We start from the raw sequence: 20,666 nt of genomic DNA, 5'->3' as shown, positions 1-20,666 counted from the left end.
AAAGAAGTGTTTACCACAATCAAATGGGAATTATTCCTGGGTTGCAGGGGTGGTTCAATATTTGCAAATCAATTAATGTAATAAACCACATTAGTAAAAGAAAGGATAATATTCGTGTGATCTCTTCAATAGATGCTGAAAAACATTTGACAAAAGACAGCATCCATTCTTGATAAGAACCCTCAAAAATTAGGGATGGAGGGAACAGCCCCAACATCATAAAGGCCATATATGAAAGACCCACAGCTAATCCTCAATGGGGGCCAAAGTGAGAGCTTTACCTCTAGGGTCAGAAAAAAGACAGTGATGTCCACTCTCACCATTGTTATTGAACATAATACTGGAGGTGCTGGCCTCAGCAATCAACAACCAAAAGAAATAAAAGGCATCCACATTCACAAGGAAGAAGTCAAACTTTCACTATTTGAATACAACCTGATTTTCTATGTGGAAAACCTGAAAGACCACACTGAAAAATTGCTAGATCTGATACACAACTTCAGTAAAATTGCAGGACACAAAATCAACCTACAGAAATCTATTGTCATTTCTATGCACCAATAATTAACCAGTAGAAAGAGAAATCAAGGAATGAATCCCGTTTACAATTACACCAAAGACCATAAGATACCTGGGAATAAATCTAACCAAATAAGTAAAAGATTTGTACACTGAAAACTATAGAAAATTTATGAAAGAAATTGAAGAAGACACAAAGAAATGGAAAAACTTCCCATGCTCATGGATGGGAAGAACAAATATTGTTAAAATGTCTATACTACCCAAAGCAATCTACACATTTCATGCAATCCCTATCAAAATAACACCAGAATTTTTCACAGTGCTAGTGCAAACAATCCTAAAATTTGTATGGGACCACAAAAGATCTTAAATAGCAAAAGCAATCTTGAAAAAGATAAGCAATTACGGAGACATCACAATTCTGGACTATAGACTACATTACAAAGATAGTCATCTTTGGTACTGACACAAAAATAGACATATAGACCAATGGAACAGAATAGAAAACCCAGAAATGGACCCACAACTACAGGGCCCACTAATTTTTGACAAAGCAGGAATTAATATTCAAAGCAAAAAAGACAGTCTGTACAATAAATACTGTTGGTAAAACTGGACAGCAACATGCAGTAGAATGAAACTAGACCACTTTCTACTCCATACACAAAAAGACCTCAGTATCCTAGAAGAGAACACAGACAGCAACCTCTCTGACATTGACCATAGCAACTTCTAACTAGATGCATCTCCAGGGGCAAGGGAAACAAAAGCAAAAAATGAACAATTGGGAATTCATGAAGATAAAGAGCTTTTGCACAGTAAAAGAAACAATCAATAAATCTAAAAGGCAGACTATGGAAAGGGAAAAGATATGTGTCAATGACACATCTGATAAAGTGTTTGTATACAAAATCTAGGAAGAACTTACCAAACTCAACACCCAAAACACAAATAATCCAGTTAAGAAATGGGCAGAAGACATAGACATTTTTCCAAAGACGATATACAAATGGGCAACAGACACGTGAATAAAAAAGCTCAACATCACTCATCATCAGTGAAGTACAAATCAAAATGAGATACCCCCTCACACCTGTCAGAATGGCTAACATTTACAACATAGGAAACAACAGTTCTGGAAAGGAAGTGGAGAATGGGGAACCCACCTACACTGTTGGTGGCAATGCAAAGTCATACAGCCACTCTGAGAAACAGTGTGGAACTTCCTGAAAAAAGTTAAAAATAGAACTACCCTACAATCCAGCAATTGCACTACTAGGTATTTATCCAAAGGCTACAAAAATACTGATTCAAAGGGGTGCATGGTCCCCATGTTTATAGCAGCATTATCAATAATAGCCAAAGTACAAAAAAAGCCTAAATGTCCATTGACTGATGATGAATGGATAAAGAAGATGTGATATATATATGTAGTGACAGTTTGACTTCTTATATACCTACACACACACACACACACACACACACACACACACACACACACGAATATTCCTCAGCCATGAAAAAGAATGAAACCTTGCCATTTGCAACAATGTGGATGAAGCTAGAGTGTATTATGCTAGGCAAAATAAGTCAGAGAAAGACAAATACCATCTGTTTTCTCTTATATGTGGAATTTTTTTATATTCAAGTTTGTTAACATACAGTGTAGCCTTGGCCTCAGGAGTAGAACTCAGTGATTCATCTGTTACATATGACACCCAGTGCTCATCCTGAAAAGTACTCTCCTTAATTACTGATACCCATCTAACACACCCCCTTTCCAGCAACCCTCAATTTGTTCTCTGTATTTGAGTCTCTTATGGTTTGCCTTCCTCTTTGTTTTTACCATATAGTTTTCTTCCCTTCCCCGTGTTCATCTGTTGAGTTTTTCAAATTCCACATATGAGTGAAATCATATGATAAGTATCTTTCTCTGACAGACTTATTTCACTTAGCATAATACCCTCCAGTTCCATCTACATTGTTGCAAATGGCAAGATTTTATTCTTTTTTATTGCCAAGTAGTATTCCATTGTATATATGTACCATATCTTCTTAATCTATCCACCAGCTGGTGGACATTTGGGCTCTTTCCATAATGTAGCTATTAAAAAATTTTTTTTTCTAATGTTTATTTATTTTTGAGACAGAGAGACACAGAGCATGAACGGGAGAGGGGCAGAGAGAGAGGGAGACACAGAATCTGAAGCAGGCTCCAGGCTCCGAGCTGTCAGCACAGAGCCTGATGCGGGGCTCGAACTCACGGACTGTGAGATCATGACCTGAGCCGAAGCCAGATGCTTAACCGACGGAGCCATCCACGCCCTCCAATAATTTAGCTATTGTTGATAGTGCTGTTATAAACATTGGGGTTCATGTTCCCCTTTGAATCATCATTTTTGTATCCTTTGGATAAATTCCTAGTAGTGCAATTGCTGGATCATAGGGTAGTTCTATTTTCTAATATTTTGAGGAACCTCCATACTGTTTTCCAGAGTGGTTGCACCAGTTTACATTCCCACCAACAGTGCAAAATTGTTCCCCTTTCTCCATAGCCTTGTTTCCTAAGTTGTTAATTTAGCCATTCTGACCAGCGTGAGGTGGTATCTCACTGTGGTTTTGATTTGCATTTCCCTGATAATGAGTGATGTTGAGCATCTTTTCATGTGTGTGTTTGCTACTGGGATGTTTTCTTTGGAAAAGTGTCTATTCATGTCTTCTGCTGATTTCTTCACTGTATTATTTGTCTTTTGTGTGTTGAGTTTTGTAAGTTCTTTATAGATTTTGGATACTAACCCTCTATCTGACAGGTCATTTACAAATATCTTCTCCCATTCCATTGGTTGCCATTTAGTTTTGTTGATTGTTTGCTGTGCAGAAGATTTTTACCTTGATGAGGTCCCCATAGTTAAATTTTGCTTCTATTTCCCTTGCTTCTGGAGACATGTCAAGTCAAAAGTTGCTATGGCCTAGGTCTAAGAAGTTGCTGCCTGTTCTCTCCTGTAGGGTTTTGATGGCTTCCTGTCTCACACTTAGGTCTTTCACGCATGTTGAATTTATTTTTGTGTATGATGCAAGAAAGTGGTCCGTATATTTTTCTGCATGTTGCTGTCCAGTTCTCCCAGCACCGTTTGCTAAAGAGACTGTCATTTTTTCATTGGATACTCTTTCTGTTTTGTCGAAGATTATTTGCCCATATGTTTGTGGGTCCATTTCTGGGTTCACCATTCTATCTCATTGATCTATGTGTCTGTCTTTGTGCCAATGCCCTACTGTCTTGATGATTACAGCTTTGTAATACAGGTTAAAGTCTGGGATTGTGATGCCTCCAGCTTTGATCTTCTTTTCTGACACAACTTTGGCTATTTGGGATTTTGTGGTTCCATACAAATTTAGGATTGTTCTGGCTCTGTGAAGAATGCTTGTGTTATTTTGTTAGGAATTGCATTGAATGCATAGACTGCTTTGGTTAGTATTGACATTTTAACAATAGTTGTTCTTCCCTTAAATGAGCATGGAATGTTTTTCCATTTCTTTGTACTTCTTCTGTTTCTTTCATAAGCTTTCTATACTTTTCAGCATACAGATCTTTTACCTCTTTGGTTAGGTTTATTCCTGGGTATTTTATGTTTTTTGGTGCAGTTGTAAATGGGCTAAATTCCTTGATATCTCTTTCTGTTGCTTCATTTTGGTGTATAGAAATGCAACTGATTTCTGTACATTGATTTTATATCCCATGACTTTGCTGAATTCATGGATCAGCTCTAGCAGGTTTTTGGTGGAGTCTTTCCAGTTTTCATTTAGAGTATTATGTCATTTGCAGAGAGAGAAAGTTTGACTTCTTTGCCAATTTGGATGTCTTTTATTTCATTTTGTTTGATTTCTGAGGCTAGGACTTCCAACACTATGTTGAATAAGTGTGGTGAGAGTGTACATCTCTGTCGTGTTCCTGATCTCAGGATGAAACCTCTCAGTTTTTCACCATCAAGGATGATATTATCTGTGGGCCTCTCATATATGGCTGTTATGATATTCAGGTATGTTCATTCTATCCTGACTTTCTTGAGCGTTTTTATCCAGAAAGGATGCTGCATTTTGTCAAATGCTATTTCTACACCTATTGACAGGATCCTACGGTTCTTATTCTTTCTTCTATTAATGTGGTGTATCACGTTGATTGATTTGTGAACATTGAGCCATCCCTGGAACCCAGGAATGAATCCCACCTGATCATGGTGAATAATTCTTTTAATGTACTGTTGAATTCAATTTGCTAGTATCTTGTTGAGAATTTCTGCATCCATGTTCTTCAAGGATACTGGCCTGTAATTCTCCTTGTTAGAGGCATCTTTGTCTGGTTTTGCAGTCAAGGTAATTTTGGCTTCATAGAATAAGACTGGAAGCTTTCCTTCCATTTCTATTTTTTTGGAACAGTTTCAGAAGAATAGATATTGACTCTGCTTTAAATGACTGGTAGAATTCCCCTGGGAAGTCATCTGGTCCTGGACTCTGATTTGTTGGGAGATTTTTGATAACTGGTTCAATTTCTTTGCTTGTATGGGTATGTTCAAATTTTCTATTTCTTCCATTTTGAGTTTTGGTAGTGTGTGAGTGTCCAGGAATTTGTCCATTTCTTGCAGATTATCCATCTGTTGGCATATAATTTTTCATAGTAATCTCTTACAATTGTATTTCTGTGGTGTTGGTTGTGATCTCTCCTCTTTCATTCATGATTTTATCTATTTGGGTCCTCTCCTTTTTGAGAAGTCTGGCTAGGGGTTCATCAATTTTGTGTATTCTTTCAAAAAACCAGCCCTTAGTTTCATTCATCTGTTCTACTGTTGTTTTTTTTTTTTTATTCCATATAGTTTATTTCTGCTCTAATCTTTATTATTTCCCTGCTTCTGCTGGTTTTGGGCTTAATTTGCTGCTGTGTTTCTAGCTCCTTTAGGTGTAATATTAAGTTGTGTATTTGGGACCTTTCTTGCTTCTTGAGACAGGCCTGGATTGCAGTGTACTTTCCTCTTCAGCCTGCCTTTGTTGCATCCCAGAGCACTTGGACTGTCATGTTTTCATTTTCATTTGCTTCTGAGTATTTTTAAATTTCTTCTTTAATTTTCTGGTTAACCCATTAATTCTAAAGAAGGATGTTCTTTAATCTCCATGTATTTGGAGGCTTTCCAAATTTTTTCTGATGTTTGATTTCAAGTTTCATAGTGTTGTGATCTGAAAATATGCATGGTATGAGCTCAACATTTTTGTACCTGTTGAGGGCCATTTTGTGACACAGTAAGTGATCTATTTTGGAGAATGTTCCATGTCCACTTGAGAAGAATGTGTATTCTGCTGCTTTAGGATGAAATGTTGTGATTATATCTGTTAAGTCCATTGGGTCTAATGTGTCATTCAGCGCCATTGTTTCCTTATTGATTTTCTGCCTAGATGCTCTATCCATTGTTGTAAGTGAACTATTAACATCTCCTACCATTTCGGTGTTATTATCAATAAGTTTGCTTATGTTTGTGATTAACTGATTTATCTGTTTGGGTGCTGTATGTTGTGGACATAAGTATTTATAATTGCTAGTTCTTCCTAATGGATAGCCCCCTTAATTATGATATAATGCCCTTATTCATCTCTTGTCACAGTCTTTTTTAAAATCTAGTTTGATATAAGTATAGCTACTCCAGGTTTTTTTCTTTCTTCTTCTTTTTTTGACATCCAGGAGAGTGACAGATGGTTCTCCATCCCCTTACTTTCAATGTGCAGGTGCCCTCAGGTCTGAGATGAGTCTCTTGTTGGGAGTGTATAGAAAAATCTTATTTTTTTAATCCATTCTTATACCCTATGTTTTTGATTGGGGCATTTAGTTCATTTACATTAAGAGTAATTATTGAAAGATATGAATTTAATGCCATTGTGTTATCTGTAGATCTTATGTTTGTTGTGATGTCCTCTAGTCCTTTGTAAATTTTGGTGCTTTCCACTCACAGAATCCCACTCGGGAGCTCTTGCAGGGCTGGTTTAGTGGTCACAAACTCCTTTAGTTTTTGTTGTTGTTGTTGTCTGAGAAAGTCTTTATCTGTCCTTCCATTCTGAATGACAGCCTTGCTGGATAAAGGATTCTTGGCTGCATACTTTTCCAATTCAGCATGTTGAATATTTCCTGCCACTCCCCGCTGGCCTGCCATTTTCAGTGGACAGATTTGCGACCACACTTATGTGTCTACCCATGTAGGTGAAGGACCGTTTTTACCAAGTTGCTTTCAGAATTCTCTCTTTATGTTTATATTTTGCCAGTTTCACTGGTGGTTCATGTCATGATGTTCACCTGTTTTTGTTGATTTTGACAGGAGTTTTCTGTGTCTCTTCGACTTGGATGCCTGGTTCCTTCCCCCGAATAGGGAAATTCCCAGCTATAATTTGTTCAGGTAAACCTTCTGCCCCCTTCTCTTTATCTTCTTCTTGAACTCCAATGATGTGGGCATTGTTTTGCTTCATGGAATCACTTAGTTCTCTAATTCTCTGCTGGTGATCTAGTAATTTCATTTCCCTCTTTTTTAAGCTTCGTTATTTTTTTCTAATCATATCTTCTATTTCACCTATTCTTTCCTCTGCTTCTTCCATCCTTGCTGTCCCTGTATTTAGTTTATTTTGCATCTCAGGTACAACATTTTTGAATTCACCCTGACTGGTTCCTAGGTCTTTGATCTCTCTAGCAAGAGTTTTCTCTGGTGTCTTCTATGCTTTTTTTTTTTTTTTCAAGCCTGGCTATTAGTCTTATGACTGTTATTCTAAATTCTTGTTCAGATATATTATTTATATCAATTTTGAGTAATTTTCTGGCAGTGATTTCTTCTTGAACTTACTTTTGGGGAGAATTCCTCTGTTTTATCATTTTGGCCATATTTCTGTCTTGTGTGTGTTTCAAAAGCTTGTTATATGTCCTTCACCTGAGAGTACTACTATATTAAAAAAGGGTTATACACTGTCCAGGATCTCACACTCCAGGAGGTGTTTTTGGTGTATGTTGTGTGGACTCTGCTATTGTTTTTTGGCTGTTCTATCCCACTGTTGAGTCCTCTGTAGAGATCCTCTTTGCTTGCAGTGGAGTGTCTGGACCTTCATCCAGATGTGCTTTACTTTGTTGAAGTGTGCGTGGAAAAAAAAAAAAAAGAAAGGTATAGGTTGGGGTAGGCGGAAGCCTGATCCCATTAAAAGAGAAAAATGAAAGGAGTGAAAATAAATCCAAACAGAGAATCAAATAAGTATAAGGCTAAATCCAGAGAAAGAGAGAAGAAAATAAAGAAGAATAAGAAAGAGAGAAGGTGGAAAATGAATAGAATAAGAATGCCTGATCAATAAAAGTATTGACCAAAACAAACCAGAAACTATGAGCTTGATTTCAAAAGAAAAAAAGAAGAGGAAAGAAAGAAATAGAAAAGAAAAGAAAAAAGAAAGAAAATAAAAGAAAAAAGAGAGGCACCCGGGTGGCTCAGTCAGTTAAGCGTCCAACTCTCAGTTTTGGCTGATCATGACCTCATGGTTTCATGAGCTTGTGCCCTTCATTGTGGTGGATCTATGCTGAAAGTGAAGAACCTGCATGGGATCCTGTCTCTTTCTCTCTTCCCCTCCTCCTCTCACTCTGTCTCTGTCTCTCTCCAAATCAATAACTAAAACATTAAAAAATTAAAAAGAAAAGAAAAGGAAAAAGAAAGGAAGACAAACAAGCAACAAGAAAGTTGTCAGCTGGTACCTGGGACTGGCAGCTGGAGGAGAGGCTGTCTGGTTGTCTCATTGTCAGTCTTGCTCCACTAGATAAGCAGTTGCCAGGCACAGAGGGGTGGCGTTTGGTGTTGGTGGTCCTGCTCTGAGATTAGTAAATCTCCCTCCCAGATGCCCCAGGCGTATTTCCAACTGCTGCTTCTTTGCTATAACTCGGTGGGGCTGTTTCTTGTGCCATTTCTTTAAGAGCAGGAGCACTCAGTTTCCTCTTGACTGCCCCAGAGCTGAGCCTGCTGGTTTTTATATTCCAGGTGTTAAGCCCCACAGAGTATAGGAACTCCAGAAACTATACCTTTCTGGTTTTCAACGCCAAGTGTTATGGGAATTCTTCCCAGGTGGGCTCCCTGGTGTGGTCCCTTTCTATCCTTTATCAGGGCCTCTGCACCTCTTCCTCCTGTGGACACCGGGCATCCTGTGTGTCCCCTGAGTTCCCTACCTCGCCTCTATCCATCCTACCCTGTTCTATATGACCTCTGTGGACAGTTAGTGCTGCCACTCCTTGAGTCATTTTCTGGGTTATTTAAACTGATATGGGGGTTTTGTAGTTGGGAAGAGGTGATATCAACACCTACAACACCACCTTCCTCAGAACTGCAGATGCTGTGTTTGATTATAATGTACAAACTCTACCCAAGAACACAACTGCTTGAAACAATATGTTCTACTACTTTAAAGTTTATTTATTTTGTTTTGAGGGAGGCAGAGACACTGTGAGCAGGGGAGGAGCAGAGAGAGAGAGAGAGATCCAAGCAACTCCACACTGCCGTGGGGAGATGATCGAACTGAACTAATATTTTTTACAGTGGTTACGTTTAAGTGATATTTGCCCACTGAGAATTGTGACCTCATTGGTCACCTTAGGGTGTTAGATACACATCCCTCTTGTAACGGATCCCCAATATCGAGGAGAGGGCCAGCAAGTGATAGGAGTTCTATGATTATTTCTGAATGATTGAATAATTTTGTGTCGGCATACAATCATTCTTGAAAATTATGGAGATATCAACATAATTTTTTTTAAGCTTAAGAAAGCATTAGTTGTAATCATACTTGATGAAATGAGAATCTTACACATTTTTCTTTAGAATAAGCCATATGCTAATAATCATGAAGTTCACACAAAAGATCCTAGTGCAAATCTCCCATTACTTGTAATAAGAAACTATGAGAATTTGTAACACACGGAGTTAATAGAGTGTTCTGGAATGGTGTTCCCAGATTCTCTTCTTAGTATTCCTGCTAGAATGTTCCGTGGTTGTCTTATCATGAACTGGCCTCTGCTAGACATGCTGAACTACTTTATGGTGTCCTAGAGTGTTTACAGTCTCTTCAATATTTCTTGGTGCTTTATATCATCTGGATAATGTGTTTGGGCTATGTGTCTTGTTATTTCTTCGTTGACCAGTAAATGGATATAATCTCAGGCTAATGTAAGGAGGAAAATAGTTGTGGGGAAAGTTTTCACTGTAACATAGAAAGAAAAAACTCATTCCAAAGACTCAAGATTTTGAAAAGCTGCATGATCAAAATCACTTGTTGAAGCCATTATCACCAAGGAGCATAAAGAAAGCTGACAGGCAGCAATCAGCAACCCCCGCCCCCAAACTACAGGTGGGATATGTGTGACATTCCTCAGGCACCCCTGGCTGCCCAAGAACAAAGGAAAGGGGGAAAACAAATGGTTAACTGATAGAGATCACAATCCTGTAGAACATGAGTCTCCATCAGTTTACAAATATCTTAGTGAGTTGCAAGAAAAATGCAGTCTTATCAATAGCCTCATCTCCAGAAACCTATAGACTCCGTTTCTTGGAGCCCCAACATCACCCTTCATAGTGATAAGTAACAAAGGCAAGAAGGAAATGCCAGGTGAAATTAAATTTCCTTTATGACCTACAGCCCATTGACAAATACTTGGGGCAGGCAGAGTAAAACATTTCTCCAGGAACTGCCTACTGTCTTAATGCTAATTCTTTGCTAGAAGGAAAACAACCTAAGCTTGCCAATAGCTAGGCCTCCAGTATCCTGTGAGTTGTTCTTTAGCATATGACAATCTCATTGGAAACATCCCCTCCACTTTATCTCCCCCAGCTCCCAAATATATAACCAGTCTCTCCACAGGGTCTGGGGCAGCTTTTCCTGCCCATGAGTCCTGTCCCCCTACTTTAATGAAATCACCTTTTTGCACCAAAGACGTCTTCAAGAATTCTTTGTTGGCTGTTGGCTCTGAACCCCACAAACACCTCACCATCGCCCCAAAGCCTCATCACATTACAGAGCTGAGGATCAGGGCAGCTTGCTAATGCAAAATCTAGGGAAATACAGATGCCTCCAAGGAAATATGGCATGCAAACCCTTGCTTACATAGGACAGATGCCAGAGTCTCTACAAACCAGAAAGATTACTTCAGCTATAAGTGTTAACAAATGACTGAAGGCTAGCATGAGTCCCAGAAATTTGCTGTATCCCTAGGCTTTTCCCATCGACCTGGCCAGGGGCTCCCGACAGACTGGCATCCAGGACACAGACCAGAGAACTGCTTTATGGTGGTACAAGCCTGAGGCCTCTGAGCAGCTCCCTCCTGAGAAGGGCAGGAAGGTCACCATCTCCCACACAGAAAGAAGCCTTCACTGGGTGTGGGAAGGGCAGAGAGCCCCACTACCTCAGGGCACAGTAAGCCACTCAGGAGCTGGAGGAAGGGCCATTGGGGGAAGGGACAGGAACACACCTTGTCCCAGACTAAGAGGCTCCATCTGCTGAGACAAAGGGGGGAACTCTCAGAAGGCCCAGTCTCCAAACTGATACACGAAGCACCTGGCTGAGGAGGGGACTGGACCAGAGCAGAGGTAGCGACCTCTTCTCTGTCCCAAGCAGACCAGCCAGCAGGGAACCAAGGGCAGCTCCTGCTGGTGGGGGAAGAAGACAATGAAGATACATGCCCTTGAGCCACATCCTGTTAGAAAAAGAAAATCGTAGACCCAAAATGATGTCATCAGCTGAGTTCCCTCCCTGGGGCTTCATACCCCATCTAACTAATTTCAGTGACCCCAGAAATGTAGCCTAAATGAGTCAGGCAGGAAATTTTTCTTTCCATCAGTACCACTAAATCTGTCACCTGGCAACTCTCCAACCCCCTAAGGAAGACAAGGTCATGTGCAGGATAAGACTCCTTGCTCTTCCCACAAGAAAACAGGCCTGAATCCTGGAACAACCCTTCTCCTTTGCTACCAGCCCCCTGGCCCCACCCTCCTTCTGTAAAAACCTTCCATTTGTACAACTTCTGAAAGTGCCTACCTGTGTGCTAGCTGGGGTGATGCGCATTTCATGGGTCATTTAATAAAGAAATTATTGCTCAAATGTATGAAGTTAAATTTTCTTATTTAACAGTTTTGATGTTTGCCTCTGGAAGATTGAATGTAGACATCAAAGAATAAAAAGCTTAAAGGATGAGATTATTCATTATATGTTAAGTATCTTGACACACAGCTGCCTCTCATACATTTTGGAACCACTCTCCGAGAACATGTTTCCCATACAAATAGAAAAACCTGAGTAAGTCATGAATGAATGAATGAATGAATGAATGATAGAATGTATGAAAGAATGAATAAATGAATGAATAGACGTATTGTGTTCAAAAGAAATCCATAGAAAATTTCCTGCATTTTGAGTATTTCACTGCCATTGCCATGACATTTCCTGGTTTATTAAAGGCTGATACAGCTTGTCCTTTCATGTCTAGGAAAACCCTGGAAGAAATTTTTACCAGTCACTTATCCAGCAGCTGAACCAGCACTCTATTCCTGATCAGTGGTTTGTTAGAAACCCACGAAAACACCCAGGATAGGGATTGATCCAGATGTCAGTGTCAATAAGACAGGGTAAGAGTGGGACAGGTGAGGACACGTGAAGAAAAAGGCAAGCAGGTAAGAAAAGGAATAGGGGAATATTTTAAAGAAAGGAAGAGAGAAGTGTGGAGGAACATTGTAAAGAAGAGGCACATTAGCCCAGCATTCCCAGGGGCCACATCCACGTCCATCAGAGGGGAGCTTCCAGTCACAAAGGACAGAAATCTGCCTTGCTGGGCTGAAAGCATGCAGGGAATGTACTGGCTGGTGGAACTGGGGGGCGCCCAAATCATTGGGGCTCCAGTCCCTTCTGTGGGTCTGTGTGTCTACCTTTACTTTTCTGATGCTTTGGTTTTGTTGTTGCTGCTTTTCCTGCTTCACTGGAGTATGATGACAAATGAAAATTGTACCTTTGTACAGTGTGCAGTTTTCCAACCACCCAGGGAGGAAGGCTGGGAGGCCCCACTGGCCACATGGGCCTTTGCCAGGCCTGGCAGGTGCAGCACAGCCTGCGATGTGACAAGAACAAAAGTCCTCCTGATGAAAGTCTTCCAACAACTACTCCGAGAGGACGGCCTGAAGAACGTCGGGGGCTCAGTGAACACGGCAGGCAGGGAGCTGCAGGTGACGCTCAGGCCCTGAGCTGTGAAGCCTCCAGTTTGACATGCAGCATTTTGGCCGAAAATGAAGCATTGGTCAAGGAAATTGAATCGAGACAAATTGTGGAAAATAATATTTTATGTAGCATTCATCACCTGTTTGAATGCATTGAACTACTGTGCAATAAACTCTGTTGTCTTTTGAAAACATAAAAGGAAGTAACCGCTTGATGGTTTAGTGTATGTGGACATGGTGACATCAGGCCCACAGCTAAGCTAGTTAACATGGCTATCACCTCACATCCCGACCCTTTTCTTTTTTTCCTTTTTTTAATCAAGTTTTAATTTAAATTTCTGTTAGGTAGCACGTAGGGTAATGTTACTTTCAGGGGTAGAATTTAGCAATTTCATCACCGACATACAACATCACCACAATGCCCATCACCCATTTCACCCATCCCCCACCCAATCCCCTCCAGGAACCCTCAGTCTGTTCTCTGTAGGTAAGGGTCTGGTTCATGGTTTGCCTCCCTCTTTGATTCCCCTATACTTATCTGTTTAGTTTCTTCAATTCCTCATGTGAGTGAATAAAAATGGTATTTGTGTTTCTCTCACTGACTTATTTTGCTGATCATAATACACTCTAGCTCCATCCATGGAACTGTAAACATCAAGATATCGTTATTTTATGGCTGAATGACATTCCATTGTGTGTAGATACCAAGATCCATTCACCAGTCAATGGACATTGGGCTCTTTCCATTATTTGGCTATTGTTGATGGTACTGCTATAAACATCAGGGTGCATGTACCCCTTCAAATCAGTGTTTTTGTAGCCTTTGGGTAAAGACCTACTAGTGACATTGCTGAGTCATAGGTGGTTCTATTTTAACTTTCTGAGGAAGCTCCACACTGTTTCCCAGAGTGCCTGCACCAGTTTGCATTCCCAGGAACAGTGTGAGATATTCCCCTTTCTTCACATCCTCTTCATCACTTGTTGTTTCTTGTGTTGTTAATTTAGCGATTCTGACCGGTGTGATGTGATGGCTCATTGTAGCTTTGATTTGTATTCGCCTGATGATAAATAATGATGACCATCCTTTCATGTGTCTGTAGCCATTTGCATGTGTTCTCTGGAAAAATGTCTTTTCATGACTTCTGCCCATGTCTTAATGGAATTATTAGCTTCTTTTGGGGTATTGAGTTTGATAAGTTTGTTATAGATTTTGGAGACTAGCCTTTCATCACATATGTCATTTGCAAATATCTTCTCCCATTTTGAAGGTTGCCTTGTAGTTTTGTTGATTGTTTTCTTCACTGTGAAGAAGGTTTTTATCTTGAGCAACTCACAATATTGTGTTCTTGCTTTTGTTTCCATGCCTCCCATGACATGTCTAGTAAGAAGTTGCTGAGGCCAAGGTCAAAGAGGTTGCTGCCTGAGTCCTCCTCTAGGATTTTGATGGTTTCCTGTGTCACAGAGGTCTTTTTATCCATTTTGACTTTATTTTTGTGTATGGTGTAAGAAATTGGTCCAGTTTCATTCTTCTGCATATTGCTGTCCCGTTTTTCCAACCCCATTTGTGGAAGAGACTCATTTTTTCATTGGATATTTTTTCCTACTATGTTGGGCATTAGTTGGCCATATGGTTGTGGGTCCATTACTGGATTTTCTATTCTGTTCCATTGATCTATGTGTCTGTTTCTGTGCCCCTATGATATTGTCTTTTTCACCACAGCTTTGTAATAGAGTTGGAAGATTGGAATTGTGATGCCTCCAGCTTTGCCTTGCGTTTTCAAGATTGCTTTGGCTGTTTGGGATCTTTTGTGGTACCATAGAAATTTTAGAATTATTTGTACTATCTTTGTTGTATTTTGCTGCTGGTATTTTGATAGGAATTGCATGAAATGTGTAGATCGCTTTGGGTAGTAAATAACATTTTAACAATATTTGTTCTTCCTATCCATGAGTATTGTCAAGGCCTGATTTATGACCCCGCATGTGACCTATCCTGGAGAATGTTCCAATTACACTTGAAAAGCGTGTATGCGTTGCTTTATAATGAAATGTTGTGCGTATATCAATTGAATCCATCTGGTCCGTGTGTCACTGAAAGCCATTGTTTCCTTGTTGATTTTTCTGCTAAGTAATCTGTCTCTCACTTAAATTGAGTATTAAAGTCTCCTACTATTTTCTATTAGTATCAGCGAGTTTCTTTAGGTTTGTTACTAATGGATGTATATATTTGCATGCTCTCATGTTGGGAGCATAAATATTTACAATTGTTAGATATTCCTGTCGGATAGACCCCTTGATTATGATGTAGTAACCTTCTTCATCTCTTACTACATAAGACAGCCTTTGTCTTTGCTTTAGAACCTAGTTTGTGTGATACAAGAATGACTACTCCAGCTTCTTATTTTCTTTTGATGTTCATTAGCATGATAAATCTTTCTTCATCCTTCAATTTCAATCTGCAAGTGTCTTTAGCTCTCAAATCATTCTCTTGTTAGCAGCATATAAATGGTTCTGTTTACTTTGTTCTTTCTTTCTTTGAGGTGAATTACTCTGTCTTTTCATTTTATCTGGGTCACTATTTTGATGTTAGTAAAGACTTTTGTATTCTTGCTACTGAGAGTAATATCTATGTTACAAGGAAGTCTAGACAAAAAAAGAAGCTAGATCCTAGGTGTGTTTTAATCTGCTCAGTAAAAGAAGTGAGATCCAAAATAATAATAATAATAATAATAATAATAATAATAATATAAAGAACTTAAAAGGAAAAAGTAAATTTAAAGAAAGTAGAAAGTCTCAAGTCTCAACAAATTCAAAAAGTTCAAAGTGTAGCCAGCATCTTTTGTCACCAGAACACTGTGACACTACAAATTAACCACAGTAAAAAAACCCAAAAAACAAACAAAAAACCCCAACAAACAAAAAAACAAAACAAAACAAAACCTTGAAAGAGCATAAAATACATGGAAGTTAAATCACATGCTACTAAACAGTGAGTGGGTCAAACAAGAAATCAAAGAGGAAATGAAAAAATACATGGACAGAAATGAAAATGAAAATACAATGGCCCAAAATCTTTGGGGTTCAGCCAAAGGTGTTCTAAATGGGAAGAGTATAGCAATATAGGCACACCTCAAGAATCAAGAAAAATCTCAAAGAACTACCTAACTTTACAACTAAAAGAGCTAGAGAGGAAGAACAAATAAAACCCCAAAGCAGTAGAAGAAAGGAAAGAATAAAGATTAGAGCAGAAATAAATGATATAGGAAATTTAAAAAGTACAATAGAACAGATGGTCACATATATAGCAGTGATGTCACAGCTACCATCATATTTATTAGTGAAAAATTGAGCGCATTTGCCCTAAGGACAGGAAGAAGACAAGGATTTCCTCTCTTGCCAATTTTATTCAATATTATACTGGAAGTCCCAGCCACAGCAATCAGATGTGAGGAAGGAATAAAAGTTATCCAAACTGGCAAGGAAGAAGTAAAATGTTCATTGTTTGCAGATGACACAATATTTCATATAGACAACCCTACGGACACTCCCCCCAAACATACAGAACCAATAAATGAATTCAGTAAGGTCACAGGATACAAAATCAATATATAGAAATGCACGCATTTCTATACAATAACGGAGCAGCAGAAACAGAAATTAAGAAAGCCATCACATTGACAATGGCACCAAAAAATAAGAGAATACTTAGGAATACACTTAACCAAAGGGGTGAAAGACATGTACTCTGAGAACTATAAAACACTGATGAACAAATTGAAGGTGACACAAGGAAATGGGAAGATATTCCATGCTCATGGATTGGAAGAAAAATAATATTAACATGTCCATAGTACACAAAGCAATCTACAGATTTAATGCAATGCCCATCAAAATGCCAACAGCATTTTTCACAGAACTGGAGCAACCCATCTTGAAGTTTGTATGGAACCAAAAAGACTCTGAATGGACAAATCAATCTTTAAAAAGTACAACAAAGCTGGAAGTATCACCATTCCAGATTTCAAGTTACACTACAAAGCTGTAGTAATAAAAACATTACGGTACTGGGACAAAAGTAGACACAGATCAATGGGAGAGAGCAGAGAACTAAGCAATAAACCCAGGATTTTATGGCCAATTAATTTTTTTACAAAGAGACAAGATCATGCAATGGCAAATAGAAAGTATCTTTAAAATGTGGTGTTGGCTCATATTTGGATCTAGAGAAACTAAACAGAAGACCGTGGGGGAGGGGAAGGGGAAAAAAAGTTACAGAGAGAGAGGAGACTCTTAAGACTGGGTCTCTTATGAGACCGAGAACAAACTAAGGGTAGATGCGGGGGGGGGGAGAGGGGAAAGTGGGTGATGGGCAGGGAGGAGGGCACTGGTTGGGATGAGCAGTGTGTGTTGTATGCAAACCAATTTGACAATAAATTATATTAAAAAAATAAAATGCGGCGTTGGCGAAAGTGGACAGCAACATGCAAAAGAAAGAAACTGGACCACTTTGTTACACTATATGCCCTAATAGACTCAATGTGGATTCAGGATCAAAACGTGTGGGGCACCTGGGTGGCTCAGTTGATTAAGCTTCCTACTCCGGCTCAGGTCATGATCTCACAGTCTGTGAGTTTGAGCCCCACGTTGGGCTCTGTGCTGCCAGCTTAGAGCCTGGAACCTGCTTTGGATTCTGTGTCTCCCTCTCTTTCTCACCCTCCTCTGCTTGTGTTCTGTCTCTCTCTCTCTCAGAAATGAATAAATGTTCAAAAAAACCCCACAATGTGGAACCTGAAATCATAAGCATGCCAGAAGAGAGCACAGGCAGGTTTGTCTCTCCATCAGCTGCAGCAATACTTTTCTAGAAATGGCTCCTGAGACAAGGGAAAGAAAGCAAAAATAATTACATGGGATTACATGGAAATATAAAGCTTCTGCACAGCAAAGGAAACAATCAACAAAATTCAAAGACAATGTACAGAATATGAACAGATATTTGCTAATGATATATCTGATAAAGGGTTAGTATCCAAACTATACAAGGAACTTGTACAACTCCACACCAATAAAATCAATAATCCATTTAAAAAGAGGGCAGAAGACATGAATAGACATTTCTCCAGAGAAGACATCCAGATGGCCAAACAAACACATGAAAAGATGCTCAGCATCACTCTTCATCAGGGAAATGCAAATCAAAACCACAATGAGGTGCCACCTCACTCCTGTCAGTTCGGTTAAATTCAGACACACAGGAAACAAGCGTTGGGGAAGATGTGGAGAAGGACCCTTGTACCCCGTTGGTAGGAATGCAAACTGGTGCAGCCCCTGTGGAAACAGTATGCAGTTTCCTCAACAGTTAAAAACAGATTTCCCGGGGCGCCTGGGTGGCGCAGTCGGTTGAGCGTCCGACTTCAGCCAGGTCACGATCTCGCGGTCCGTGAGTTCGAGCCCCGCGTCGGGCTCTGGGCTGATGGCTCGGAGCCTGGAGCCTGTTTCCGATTCTGTGTCTCCCTCTCTCTCTGCCCCTCCCCCGTTCATGCTCTGTCTCTCTCTGTCCCAAAAATAAATAAAAAACGTTGAAAAAAAAATTAAAAAAACAACAACAACAGATTTCCCACGTGATCCCGTAACTCCACTACTGTATATTTACTCAAGTAACATGAAAATGGCAATTTGAAAAGATGCACGCACCCCTATGTTTACTGCGGCATTATCTACGGTAGCCAAATTATGGAAGCCACCCAGTGTCCACGGATGATGGGTGAAGAAGGACAAAGTGTGGTATATACGTAAATTGGGATGTTACTCAGTCAAGTAAAGGACTGAAATATTGCTATATGCAATGACATAGATAGAGCTGGAGAGTTTTAAGCTACATGAAATAAGTAAGTCTTCCAGAGAAAGACAAACACCTATTGTCTCACTCACGTGTGGAACTGAAGAAACAAAACAAATGAAAAAGACAAAAGAGAGATAAAGGCCAAAACTGAATGGGAACAATAGAGAACACACTGTTGGTCACCCGAGGGGAGGCAGGTGGGGAATGAGAGAAGATGGTGAAGGGAATAGTTTTGTACTTATATTGATGAACGCTGAGTAATGCATAGCGTTAACTTGAATTAAAAAAAAAACACAAAAGGAAGAAAAAGTAACTCAGCACACCAGAATACATAATTCTTGGTGTATGTGTTATTTCCTCCCAAAGAGACTAAAAGCTCCTTGAATAAAGTGATTGGATTGTGAAGACTGTATTTTCGTGCATGTAGCAAGGTGCTTGGACCAGGCTGGTGTTAAGTGAGTGTTTGGTGAGTGAATATACATTAGTGCGAGTCCGACTGAGTGGGTATTCTTCAGATGTTTCAATGTCCTGTGGTCTCTCTGATGACAACTGATTCTCCCCTAAAATAATGGTGAACTGGTGGTTGTTGATACTGTTACACAGGCAATCATGGGGAAATTTGGAAAAGCAAATAGAACGTGTTAAAAGAAACCCATGGACTCAAAATGGTGTCTCAGGCCAAGCCAAGTCCCCAAACCTTGTTTGATGCCTAAGCTAACGGCAGTTCCAACCTCCCCCAGAAATGTAAGTCTTCCCCTGTCAGCGAGGAATTCTCTGTTCATCACAGTGAGGTCCGTTGTCACGTGGGTCCTCTCCATCCCCCAGTGAGGGGAGGTCATCTGTATGGCTAGACCCCTGCGCTCCCAATGCAAGGAAAGTGAGCTTCCCTGAAACATTTGTTTCTTGTATTTTTCCAACTTGCTTCCTATAAAAAACCTCTTATTTGTACGCTTCCTAGGGGCTCCTCTTTCCCATGCCAAATTGTATGCTCCCTCAAACTTGTATCCCTTAATGCAATCGATTAGATCTTCGAATTGACCTGGTTGATTGTTTTTAAACACAAGCAGTAACACATCAGAGATGTGGATGGGCTGGGGTGGGGGTGAGACAGGGAAGGGAGTCCATGGGGAGTGTCCCAAGGGCAGGAGGGACAGGGTGACAGCAGGCTCCAGGGCTGCATGCTGGTGAGCCGTGTTTTCATGGGTTACTGTCTGGATGAGGAGAAAAGGCGCGAGAGGTAGGGTCCCTTTTCCATGCCACCCAAGACTTGGTCCCCAGCACCTGAGTTAGGACCTCGGGAAACAGAATGGAGGCTGGTGACAGGGAGAAGCTGGAAGCCGAGAGGAGGGTCAGACCCGGAGGGGAAGTGAGAGTCTGAGTAGGTGCCCAGGGTTGAGGGTGGAGTCCATCTGCATTGTCGCGGAGACACAGGGCAGGCGTGTGTGTTGAGAAGGAAGTCAGAAGAGAGGGGCTGCGTGTGGGGAGGTTTGTGAGAACAGATGCCAAAGACCCACTTTCGGAGAGAAAGAAAGCACATCTGCACATAAGATGCTGTTGTTGCAACTGGTCTTGCTCACGGTTCTTGTCCCAGGTGGTGACAGTGACGATGGTGAGGACGGTGGCCCTGCTCAGAGGGTGTATGTGTGATGTGTGTACATGTGTGCATGCAAATGCGTACATGTGCATGCACACGTGTATCATGTGTGCTCACGTGTCATGTGTGCATGTTTGTGCCTACACGTGTGTGATGTGCATATATTTGTGTGTCAGTGTGTGAACATGTGTGTCATATGTGTGCTTCTGTGCCTGCATGTGTGTGTTATAAATGTGTGCTTTTAGAGGCCCATGTGTGCATCTGTGTCTGCATGCGTGCACGTGTGCATCAGTTATGTCCATGTGCTTGTGTGCCTACACGTGTGCAAGTATGTATGAGTGTGTGCGGATAGGTGCCTGTGTTTGTTTCTCTGAGTGTATCTGCATGTGTGTCTGTATGTGTGCAAGTCTGTGTGTGACATGTGTGCACAACTGCTTGTGTGTCTGTATGGTTGTGTTTTAAT

At 40.3% G+C, this 20,666-nt stretch overlaps 2 protein-coding genes across 3 annotated transcripts in view; both read left to right on the top strand.

The window, feature by feature from the left end:
* The window catches only part of LOC131496392 (T-cell surface glycoprotein CD1a-like), a 131,586-nt gene that overhangs the window by 54,304 nt on the left and 56,616 nt on the right, over positions 1 to 20,666 (top strand). The gene's annotated exons all lie outside the window — the stretch shown is intronic.
* The window catches only part of LOC131496388 (T-cell surface glycoprotein CD1a-like), a 115,186-nt gene continuing 114,540 nt past the window's right edge, over positions 20,021 to 20,666 (top strand). The window contains exon 1 of one of the 2 annotated variants that reach the window (XM_058701911.1): positions 20,021 to 20,218. In XM_058701911.1, the coding sequence (XP_058557894.1) occupies positions 20,158 to 20,218 (61 nt within the window). In that variant the 5' untranslated portion in view covers positions 20,021 to 20,157. The remainder of the gene's footprint in view (positions 20,219 to 20,666) is intronic. The other variant, XM_058701910.1, reaches the window with a different exon arrangement.

Source organism: Neofelis nebulosa, chromosome 15 (assembly GCF_028018385.1).
Source record: "Neofelis nebulosa isolate mNeoNeb1 chromosome 15, mNeoNeb1.pri, whole genome shotgun sequence".
Taxonomy (NCBI): Eukaryota; Metazoa; Chordata; class Mammalia; order Carnivora; family Felidae; genus Neofelis; species Neofelis nebulosa.
The sequence above is the reverse complement of the archived record's forward strand: the minus strand, read 5'-3'. Positions and strand labels throughout refer to the sequence as shown.